An 11,762-nucleotide genomic window follows, 5' to 3' on the forward strand; every position below is an offset into this window, starting at 1 on the left:
TTGGGACAGAAGAAGCCAAGACTCTAATGGGAGAAATCCATGAAGGGGTATGCGGAGCTCACCAGTCGGCACATAAGATGAAGTGGATGATCAGAAACAACGGGTACTATTGGCCTACGATCCTCGAAGACTGTTTCAAATATTATAAGGGTTGTCAGGAATGTCAAAAGTTCGGAAATGTCCAACGTGCACCCGCGTCGGCCATGAATCCCATCATCAAACCATGGCCGTTCACAGGGTGGGGAATAGACCTTATCGGTCAAATTTATCCACCATCGAGCAAGGGGCACAAGTTTATTCTAGTTGCTACTGATTACTTCACCAAATGGGTGGAGGCAATCCCACTAAGGACTGTGACTTCGGCTATCATGGCCGATTTCGTAAGAGATCATATCGTCTACCGATTCGGCATCCCTCAAACTATAACAACCGATCAAGGAACAATGTTCACATCGGGGGAATTTGAGGAGTTCACAACCGATATGGGCATCAAATTGTTAAATTCTTCTCCATATTACGCTCAGGCCAATGGTCAAGCAGAATCTTCCAACAAAGGAATAATCAAGTTGATCAAAAGGAAGATTGAAGAATACCCGAAGAAGTGGCACCTGTGTTTGACCGAAGCCCTATGGGCATACAGAATGGCCTGCCATGGGGCTACCAAGTTATCTCCCTATCAGTTGGTATACGGTCACGATGCAGTACTTCCGTGGGAGTCGAGGGCAGGATCGAGGCGCATTTCACTTCAGGACCAATTATCAGCCGATGACTACTCATCTCTGATGAAAGAAGAACTTGATGATTTGGCTGGCCAACGACTAAGGGCTCTGATAAGTATCGAAGAGAATAAAAAGAGAGTGGCCAGGTGGTACGATAAAAAGGTCAAAGTCAAGCAGTTCTCCCCTGGAGACTTGGTATGGAAGTTGGTACTACCGATCGGGTCGAAAGATCCTAAATTCGGCAAATGGTCTCCTACCTGGGAAGGGCCGTATAAAATCGGCAAATGCGCTCCAGGGAATGCCTATATCTTGGAAACAATAGAAGGAGAAGAATTCACTAGAGCTCTGAATGGGAGGTACTTAAAAAGATACTACCCAAGTATATGGGTTGATGCCTAAGGAATCAACACAATCATACATGACCGATACGATTCGGTTTTGAGACGCACACAAAGTCGACCAAAACGGCCGATTACATTCATTCGGTTCGGGCGACGGATCACATGGCCGACAAAATGTTTAGTCGCCCTTAGAACAAAAAATACAGCAACTAATTATTCTTTTTCTTACGTTCCCTCTCAGCCCGACCTAACTCTATCATGAGTCGGAGGTATTCGTCTTCTATGGCCTTCATTGAAATCTCCGCTTCGACTTGACGGAGGGAATCTACGGGAGGGCGCGAAGTCCCCGCTCCCGCGTCCTCAAGAACGACTTGCCGAGAGAGTGGATGATTCCTGTCGTTGGGAAGTCGCCGGCTGCCGTTCCTCTCCACGAAATCTAGGATCGTTCGGGCCGCCGTGGCGGTGTCGTCTTCAAGATCGCCACAACGATGGCTCCTGACGGGTGGAGATTGACGGTTACTTTCACTCACCACGGAATCCAGGACCACGCGAGCCTCCGTAGTAATGTGATCCCGGAGCTCCTCTCGGTGAGCCACGATCAGCATCTTGTCCTCCGACGTTAATGGATCTTCGGAATGAATGCACTCAATGGCGCGCACGAGCTCGGGGCTAAGACGTTGAGGCTGAAATAAAGAAGGAATGAGGGGGGATATTCTCTTCCTTAGGGTCTAAAAAGAAAGGAAGGTAGAGGTCAAAAAACTTCACCTGGTTAACAGAGGAAGAAGAAGACGACGAGGCCATGGCGAAGAAATTGCGCCGATGAGAAGGGGCAGAAAAGTTAGACCGAGAAGCCAAGATTGATGCTACCAGGAGTAAGCGTCGAAGTTGGTATTTATAAAAGAATGCGTGGAAATCTGGTAAGGCTACGTCCCATCGGTAATAAGAAGGCAATAAATAGAAAGGGCGTCGCGAGGGGCGGTCAAAGAAGATAGTAAATGATTCGTACAAAACGGTCAGTGTTTTACAGATTAACCAGAAGGGTATCGATAGCCGTGATGGCCCGACGCCGGATCTGATCGGCAGAGTCAAGTACCCGTTGGTCTTCTTCCGCCGATCCAGGAACCTCCGATGCGCTGCGATGGAGTCTCAGTGCCTCGTGAGCGAAGCGTTGCCTCTCCCGTGTTAAATCGGCAATAACAGAGGGTACCTCTTGGAGTTTGTTCTCTTCGGCACTGATTGCCTTGGTCACTTGCTCCATTTCCTTGGCAAGCTCCGCCCTCCGATGCTTGAGACGGTCTATCTCACCTATGATCGCCGGGCGGGAATCTTCTAGGACATGGATACGCCGGTTCGCCTCTTGAGCCTGACGTTTGAAAGCGTCTTCCTCTTCGCGAACCTTGGTCAGCTTGGCGCGATCAGCCATGTGACGAAGGGCTCTGAAGACCGGTATCCTCATAGACTCGATGAAGGCCGCCGGCGCCAGGGCCTCCTCCGCCTCTTCTGGTACTCGTCCGCTGACGTCATTGAAGAGCTGCCGAATCGGTGAAGCGTCTTCTACTAATCGGCCGATGTCCCCTTGAAGGAGGGACCGGATGCTGGAAAGTTTGGCTCGGACGTCATCAGGGACGGAACTCAAGGCGACTTGGCGAGAAGCAACTTCTTCGTCGTCAGAGAGGGCAACCGCAAATGAAAAGAGGCTGTTGTCGGGGGTATCCTGCTCCTGAAGATAATAAAGAAAAGAAATAAACCAGCTGTAAGAAAGAGCAAATCAGCTAAGATAGAAGCCGAAACAGAAAATTACCATTTTGAAGCGAATCTCCTCATGTTGCACTTGAGAAGCCGTCATGCCTTGCTCGGGGGCCTGCGCCATGGGTTCATCAGATGAAGAGGACTCCACGATAATCGGCACGGTGTTTGGACCAGCCTCCTGACAAGAAATCGGCGATCGAGGAGCGATTGATGTGCCGATGGCCTGTGTCAGAAGTTTGAATAAATACGTTACGTGAATGCCCAAAGGAAATCGGTACGAGAGGTTCTGTACCTTAACGGAAGGAAATGGGGGCGCGTCAATAGCTGGAGGGGCTGCTGCCGATTGTGGTACTTCTGTAGGGATGCTCTGTGCAGTTTAAAGATAAAAGAAAAAGTTAATATCAAAAATAATAATCGGAGGCAGCGCAACTCAGTTTTACCTGTATGGCCTCCAACAACAACGATGCGGCGGCCGCCCCAGCTTGCGTCATGGTTTGAGTATCGGCACCTTGAATGACTTGAGGAGGTGGTACGGCCGAAGTTTCTGCCGATACGCTCACAGGAGGATCCGCCGATCCCGTACGAGCCCGGACTCGGCGACTGGTCTTCTTGGTAGTCCTTTTATGAACTTGTTTCGATCGGCCAGTGATCACGTCAACAGATGGGGCGTTATAGCCGATAAGGGGATAAGTAGTGTATGGATGACTCTCTATCAGTCGTCCGCTGCGGCTGTGTGTTGGAGGAATCCGATTCTCGGCCTAAAATAATAAAATCATTAGTACTCGATCGTGTTAAGAGGAATAAAAGGGGATAAAAGTTGGCTATGTGAAGTACCTCGGCGTTTGGATCAATGTTGGTCGGGTCCAGAAGATTGCAGTATGCCGATGCTGAGTTGCAGAAGAGGAATTGCTTCCAATCAGCCCACCAGAGTTTGAACGGCTGGACAGCAAATGGAGCTACTAGCCAGTCGTTCAAGTTAATTGTACTGGAGTCTGGAATTCGGTCTCGCAACCGACCGTAATCTAGGCCAGATGAAAGATCATCTCTAAACTTGATTTTGCCAGCAAAGTACACTTGAATCGGCAGCTGACCCATGCCGAATTGTCGTGCTGCAGCAGAAGGGTTGTAGAATTCGTACGTAGGGGCATCCTTCCCTGAGAAGAAGTTGGCCGGTAGGATCCCTGGCTTGATCAACCCTTCATAGAGATCTTCATCAAACCGGCCGGAAGTTGAATCAAAGCAGGAAGGGAGCTCGAAGATGGGAATGTCTCGCTGATATGGAAACCAGATAGTTGCGTCCTCGTTAAATCCATTATAAAAACACCGAAAGTACTCGGCTACCTTTGTAGCGGAATACGCACAACCTGGAAAAGCTGATGCTGCTTCACCATAAGACATGCATCGGCGGTGCTCGGTAGGGTCTTCTGCCGATTCAATATTGGGAAATGTCATGCGGTCCACTGGCTGCCGAGTGATCCTGTTCATATAAAGGTTCAACCATAAATTGACGAACCACCAAGGCCCACCTGGGTTGCCGATTGGTTCTCCCTTGGAAAGTTTTGTGCCGATTTGGTGGAGCATGTGGTACACAGCACCCAGAAGATGTTTCCCGAGAGGAATGTGGCTTCCTTTGGACAGTGCCTCGGCTAAAGATTGGGTGTTGGTTGTGGGGCCGGCGGCTCTTCCACAGAAGAGGTGTTTTTCGAGCCACATCATCAGGAAAGCGGTGTGCTCCCTGTTATCAACAGTACCAGTCTTCTTATTATCATTAATAAAACCCTTCCAGCCGCCGATTCTTCTTGTGTCCAGCCGATGCGATGGTACGGTCAGAAGTTGGAAAGGCGTGTCAGGGGAGGATACATCCAGGCCGGTCAAGAGGATCACATCGGCCAGAGTGGGGGTCATGGGACCGTGTCCAAATAAGAATGCATTAAGTGCGTCAGACCAAAAATAGGAAGCCGCCATCACTAGCGGTTCGTTTTTCTCCATTTGCGACAGGGAAAGGTTGATACATTGGCCAATTTTGAGCTCATCCCACGAGACGCTCCTTGATGCGGCTACCCGTTGGTACCATTCCCTCCAACCTGGGGTTTCATTCGGCCAAGATCTAAAAGTGCTGGCCCATTGATCTAAGTTCATATCAGATCGTTTGAAAGGTATCCGATCAGTTTCCAAGTTTATGAGGTCTGCTGGATCCGGGTCTCCCATGGGACCAAGGCAAACAAGGCCAGGACTACCCGTGAGATGAATAGTAATTCTATGTCTAACCGCCTAAAAAAGGAAAAGGGGCATAAGAGTATAAAGAGTAGATCTAAGATAAATACGTTACCGATAGAGGAAAGATTCGGTATTTACCTCCGGTATAAAATTCTGAGTAATCGGTGTGGTCGCCGATGCAGATGCGGATGATGGAGTCGCAATGGGGATCGCCATTGGGATTTCTGATGAAGCTCCTTCATCTGTGGATGGAGTGACGGTTGTCGCCACCGTTATCGAAGGCGCTACCTCCACCGGGGGCATTGTCCCTGGAGCATCGCGTGCTGGGGAATTACCGGAGGGAGTCGCCATTGAAGGGAAAGGGGAAGAAGTGATTGGAGCTGAAACTGGAAGACTTCGATGGCAAGATTGAAGAAAGAAGGAGGTGCGCGCAGCTTGAAGATGAGTTGCGGTGAAATGATATTTATAGGGTGCCTGAAAGAAAGGGTAAAGATGGAATTTTCACCGCGCCGGCGCGTCGAGTTTTTCGGGTAGTGGCTGTCGTGGGCGCCCGTTTCAAAAAATTGCAATGATCAGCCGGGAGACCGCGAAACGGAAGGATATTTTCACTGCGGCCGTTTCGGAGGAGAGGTTATAAAGAATTTCGAAGTAAAAGACTATGTTTTACTCCGAAACTGGGGGGCATGTGTTGACGCCGGATTTCGTCATCAGTAGAATCGGCGCCAAAGAAGAAAGAAATCGAAGAAGTACGGATGGGAATCGGCCAGGAGGTGTTATAATGCGGAATCGGTCAGTGGCTTTTACTTCGCCTCAGGGTGAATGCGCCCGGTTCCCAATCGGCAATCCTTTGCCGAATAAGAAATCGGCCGATCAGGAAGATAAACTAAGGTGGGCCTGTATGGGCTTGAAAAGATGGAGGGATAAGGTGGAGTTCAGCCCACGAAGCGTGGGGTGATTAGTTTAGCACGGATTGTGCTTGTAGATATTTGTTTTCTGTTTGAATTAGAGATAGAGTTCTAGTCGGTTAAGAAGATTATTTGTACGGGGCTATAAATAGCTACTTTTGTAAATCTGTAGAGACAACAATCAATCAATACAACAAGTTACTTTATTCTTCGTACTTACTTTCGAGCAGGCGACTTCGCCATCATTTTTTTCCTTCTCACGAGTTCGTGCGGGTTGGCAGGGCTGCATCATTTTTGATCTCCGGCCAATTCTGTAAGTTCCGTTTATCGAGTAATATCTAAGCTTTAACTTCCGGCGTATCGCTGTTGTTTCGTTTAGATTTATTCATCAGTTATCGATATCGACTAGATTCATAGGTTTTTACCTGTTTTCCTAGTTTTTATCACCAGTTATCCCGCTAGGAATCGGTAGTATCGGCTTTCATTATTTTCTGAGATTCACTCGTTGCCGATTGGATCTTTTCCTAGTGCTGTTATTACGCGCTTTGTACCGATTAACTTTAGTGTTTTCTCTGTCTACAAAGCTACGGGGATCGTGTTGTCTTATAACCGATTTCATCATCATAGTAAATCGGCTGATCTGCCGATAAGCTCCCTCGATCGGAAATTTAGCCGATCGTAGTTACTGAATTTGACACGTGTTCTTCCTTGCCAATTAACAGGTCAGATTGGCTGGCACGCCGCGCGAACCGCACCAGGGCATTCACCCGAACAGGAGCTAAGCAGATTCTCCCGGGTCGTGTGTCGGTCGCTGGGATTCGGTTGACCGATTTCTAGCGCCAACAGTATCATTGATAGACAACTACAAGAGCTTAATGAAAGGTTTGACGAGGTAAATACGGATTTACTCCTTTGTATCGCTGCATTTAGTCCTATAGATAACTTTGCTAGTTGGGACAAAGATAAGTTGATTAAGCTTGCACAGTTTTATCCTAATGATTTCTCAAGCTCAGAGATAAACCATCTTCCATCAGCACTGAAACTCTTCCTCACTGAGATGCGTAGAGATGAAAGGTTCAGAAAAGTGAAAAGTCTTGCTTAGCTTTCCATTATACTTGTTAAAACAAAGTTGCATAAGAGACACGAGATTGTTTACAAGCTTCTCAAATTGGTGCTAGTACTTCCAGTAGCAACAGCTAGTGTTGAAAGGATCTTTTCCGCCATGAATTATGTGAAGAATAAATTGAGAAACAAGATGGGGGATCAATACTTGAATGATTGCTTGGTCATATTTATTGAGCTTGAGTTCTTTTTAAAAGTCAAGGAATGTGATATTATAAACCGCTTTCAAGCCATGAAGGAACGCAGAGTTAATGTTACTCTTCCTGACCATGAAGGAACCGAAATAGAAAGTTAGAGCTACCATGAAATCTTCTTGATGTATTTTGTAACTTTGATTTATTTCATGGTTATCTTAGAGTTGAATAATTTGTACTGTTATTTCTTCGATTATCAGTATTGACACAATGTGAACTGAGGATTTTTTTTTACTGTGAACTTTTTTTTGTTATACAGGAATACCCAACTTTCAAATCCTACCCACTGCTTCCACCTCTGCCGAAGAGCTGATCCAGCACGTACATCCGTGGTGAAATCTCCTCCAGTATTTTTCCCGCTCGGCCACCCGTCGTCGACACGGCCACGTGAATTCAATTCGCAACGAGAGTTTCAGCGCGAGCAAAAACTCATTTTTTTTTCTTTTTGGTCGATAGATTGTGATCATGTGCTTCTATAGCCTACTGTCACTGGACTGCGCCAGAGGTTGATACACTGCAAATCTACAACATACCACCATCTGTAGGCTGCACAAGTTCAGAGCCTCGGATCAACCAAATAATCCAACTCAGCTCCGCTTATCCTGGATAAGTTTGGCCTGTATTGTGCTTACTTGTTCACTCATCAGGACAAATCTAGAAAGATCTAGTAAGAAGTCGTCGCTGGTTTCGCCAGGATAATGGCAGCAGGATCACAAATTTAACACACATCGTATGATCAGACCACAGCACAGCACAGCACATTTGATGCAATACACAGGCACAAAGCAGATCCAGCAGTCACAGAACTGGTACGTTTCCTTCTGAAGGTAATATTTAGCCATCTGATGAAGAAGAAAATGGACGCAAGACAGAAGAATGCATCGGCATTCGGCAGTACACTTACAATATGATTGACCCTCTGACAATGGAAAAAAGTTGAGATTCCATTGCTCATCAAGATATCCGCAAGGAAAAAACCAATAATAATTGGGAAAAAAAAGAATCGGCCCGATCAGTCGCAGCTGCTCCGAACAAATCATAGGATAGAAGTTTCCATTCAAAAACACTAGGGGTGAATGAATGAGAAACGAAAACATACTACTGCTACTAAGTGCCATAGTGGGCATATCTAGGAGTTTAGTAGCCTCCTAAATATCAAAATAACTACAGCAATGTCCATATATGATTTTACTACTAGGTCGACAAAGTATCATATGGCAATTGATCTAGGGCTTCTTCATATTTCGTTGCTGCTGTTGAAGAGTAGGGTCATCAATAGCACACTTGTCCAGCTGCAGATCTTCTTGATCTAGTGTCTGAAAATCAAGGTCCCAGAATTTCTCAGGCTTGTTGCCGATGTCCATCAGATAGGGATCACTGGCAAGGCTACTGAAGGTTTGCTGGCTAGAGCCGCTACAAGTGCTTTGCAGAGGTGCTGAAGCATCCACGCCCCACATTTGCTCTTCGTCAGCGTCCATCATTGTGCTTGCTGTCCCTAACATGGTGCTTGGTGAAAGCACCCCCATAGTGTCTGATATTGATCCGAGGTAGCTGGCTTCAGAAGAGGTAGCGTCCAATCCTGGACACAGCACACTTTTTCCCTTGGACCTGCCAATCGTGGGATCCTGGCCAAGAGGACCAGAAGCTGGGGGCATCTCCAGTAGTTCAATTCCACTGCCGAGCTCAAGTTCTTCTTGTGTATCGAAGCCCTGAACCAGTGCCCCGATGTCATCCGGTGCCTCGACTCTGTCAAGCCCAATGTTGTCTGGATCCATACCAAAGTTGAGGTCATCGTCTTCCAAGAGAAAATTCTGAAGTTCTGCAATGTCATCTTGCACACATGTAGCCATGGGAGAACTCGCAGGAAAATGTGAACCGCTCTCTCCACCATGCTGTGAGCTGGACTCACCTGACTCTATACTGCCATGCGGTACATGCTTCAGAAACTTCCTTTTCACCCTGGTTGAGTCAATCTCCTTCTGCTCCCTGTGCAGCTTCAGTTGCCTCACGAAGCTTGGGTTCTGAAGGAGCTTGGCCAGGAAAGAGACCATCTGCTTCTGCCTGTCCTCCGCCGACTCCAGCCTGTGATTCAGCGTGCTCATTTGCTCAATTGTCTGACGATGCTCCTGTTTCAGCCTGGCTACCTCTTCAAGCAGTGCGTTCTTCTCTCTTCTCAGTGTGTGTAGCTCAGGGTCCAGGCTGGATTCTCCAGAAGAAGAGCCAGGCTGAATGCTGCTTTGTTGTGCTGGGGAGGACCTGCGCCTGACAATCCTCTTCAACAGATGCTTGCTATCTCGCAGGAAATCTTCATGAGCAAACTCCCATCTGTCAGCATGAACCTTGCGGAAACCCTGAAAATATTAAGGTACACACAGTTATAATTACCAGAAAAAAAAAGAAATTCGGTAAAAGAAAAGGAATAAGCTCCACTATGATTATTCAGAGTGTAATAGTTAACTGAATTCCATTTGATGCAGTAATATGCCAAAACCTCATTTATGTAGTCCTCTACACCTAAACCTACACCAAGAAGCTAGCTAGCTTCCATTTATCACTAATCAAAAACTTAACATCTTTTTTCTGGCTGCTACAATGTAACAATGAACAAAGGCTAAGTGCATGCTATGATGCATGCTGTAACTTTTCGATGTTCTAAAAAAAGGGACTAAACTACCATTAAGAATAACCACTAAGTGCCCCAAATCTGATTGTCAACTACTGAGAAACTAGTTTTCATCCCAGTTGGACCCAAGAAATAAAGAAATACAAGTGACTATAATTTCCTCTCCTGGCAATTAACCCCCAAATAGATAGTGCATGTACCCTCCAGTAGTATTAAGAGGAGTTGACGTTCTAGGTTTCATGAATACGAATCAAGAAGATTGCCCCATCAGGGTCTTTCCTCTATTTTAATATAGCTGCAGCTATCCTGCAGGCTCGTTTAAAAAAAAAAGAATACGAATCAAGAAGATAGGACAGAGTATGAAACCAAATTGGCCCATGCTTATTTATTGTATTATCCTATACCAGACCTACTAATACACAGGAGCTTAACTTCTCTAAGCCAAAGACTGCATCAAATGTATTGTAATGCAAAAGTAGAAGATATCTGAAGCACAAAATTATCTCAGTAACATGGCAACATTGATAAGCTCACTGCACCAAACCTGTAAACTGTGAAGACGGGGCAGAGTATTTAGGAGAAAAGGCATATAGCCACACAGGGTAGCAAACAACCAACAAACACATTCTGCAGCGCTTGACAGGAGAAATGGGAAACTAAAGTGCAATCTAAGCCTATTGCTGTACACTCCTAGATAAAGAATCGAATGGCAACAGAGGGGTGTATGCACATGTGGATCGTGAAGCTTACCTTCCAGAGCGTCGCATTCCACGAAACGGATTAAGCTTGCCCATCACAGGATCTACTCCTCAGGATTGTTTCCAATTTATATTATCACTCGAGCAGTTTCTTATTACATATACGTTGTGATTCCGCTCACAAAGCAAAGCAAGAAAAGTATACACACGCTCCATTTACAGGGTAGATTATTACAAGGTTCACACGATACAACACCAATAACCAAAAGCACCACACAAAAGAGACACAAATCGGCAGCAACACCTCCATCATCGGCAATCTACACGGAGCAGGAATCTTAGGCATCCAAGATCATCAATAACAGAGCAAGGGGCCATGATTTGCAGGCTCAAGCAGAGTATATATCACGAACAGAGTGACATAGCACTTCAAGAACAGAGCGACTCACTGTGAGGGGGGAGGGGAGAAAGTAAGGAAGGATTCTGTACGCACATAGGTGTTGAGCTGCCTGACGAAGCTGGAGAAGTTGTTGTGCTTGAAGTTGTGCGGCAGCACGTCGCGCGCGAAGGTGGAGGGGTCCCACACCACGAAGCTGTTCCCGGCGGCGCCCCAGGAGATGACCCCGTCCAGCGCCGGCTCGCTCACGAGGTCGTAGGTCTTGGACAGGAACGGCGGCAGCTGCTGGCCCTGCAGCAACGCCTCCAGCGGGCGCGGCGGCTCGGGCAGCGCCGGCCCCGTTGCCGGCATCAGCTGGTCCAGGGACACGAAGGGGGCCGGGGACGCCAGCTGCTGCAGCGGCAGCTCCTCGTCCTCGAGCTTGGGCTCCAGCAGCAGCGCGGCCGCCGCGGTGTAGGGCGCGTCGGGGTTACCGCTAGCGCCGGCGCGGGGGCGGGTGTGGTCCATGGCGGCATACGACGGGCGTGGGTTCGCCGGCGTCGAGCGGGAAGGAGGAGGAGGAGGAAATGGGCGGCGAGGGGCGGGGCGGCGAGGAATTTATAGGCTTCGGGTGGGAGCGGAACCGACATACTGTGGCCGGCCATCGGGCAGCGGCGGGCTCTCCGCGTGGACAGCCAGTGGGGGGGGGGGGGGGGGGGGGGGGGGGAAATATGAACCCCTTATAAAAAAAGAGTTTTTTCTTCCCAAAAAGGTTTTTTTGTGGGGGAAAAAAAAATTTGAAGGGGGGGGCCCCCCCC

At 47.7% G+C, this 11,762-nt stretch overlaps 1 protein-coding gene across 1 annotated transcript; it reads right to left on the reverse strand.

Annotated features, from left to right (window-relative positions):
• Nucleotides 1-8,050: 8,050 nt before the first annotated feature.
• Nucleotides 8,051-11,657, reverse strand: LOC101771916 (heat stress transcription factor A-3). The gene is made up of 2 exons (XM_004952565.3): nucleotides 11,062-11,657; nucleotides 8,051-9,598 (listed from the first exon to the last, which is right to left on the reverse strand). The coding sequence occupies exons 1-2, from the start codon at nucleotides 11,470-11,472 to the stop codon at nucleotides 8,474-8,476; spliced, it is 1,536 nt and encodes a 511-aa protein (XP_004952622.1). The 5' UTR covers nucleotides 11,473-11,657; the 3' UTR covers nucleotides 8,051-8,473.
• Nucleotides 11,658-11,762: the final 105 nt, after the last annotated feature.

This window comes from Setaria italica, chromosome I, assembly GCF_000263155.2.
Source record: "Setaria italica strain Yugu1 chromosome I, Setaria_italica_v2.0, whole genome shotgun sequence".
In the NCBI taxonomy this organism is placed as follows: domain Eukaryota; kingdom Viridiplantae; phylum Streptophyta; class Magnoliopsida; order Poales; family Poaceae; genus Setaria; species Setaria italica.

Excerpts from the sequence above, each read along its gene's own strand:
- LOC101771916 (XM_004952565.3), bottom strand. The coding sequence starts at position 11,472 with ATGGACCACACCCGCCCCCGCGCCGGCGCTAGCGGTAACCCCGACGCG. Across the intron at positions 9,599-11,061 it reads TCAGGCAGCTCAACACCTAT|GGTTTCCGCAAGGTTCATGC; the intron begins GTGCGTACAGAA and ends TAATATTTTCAG.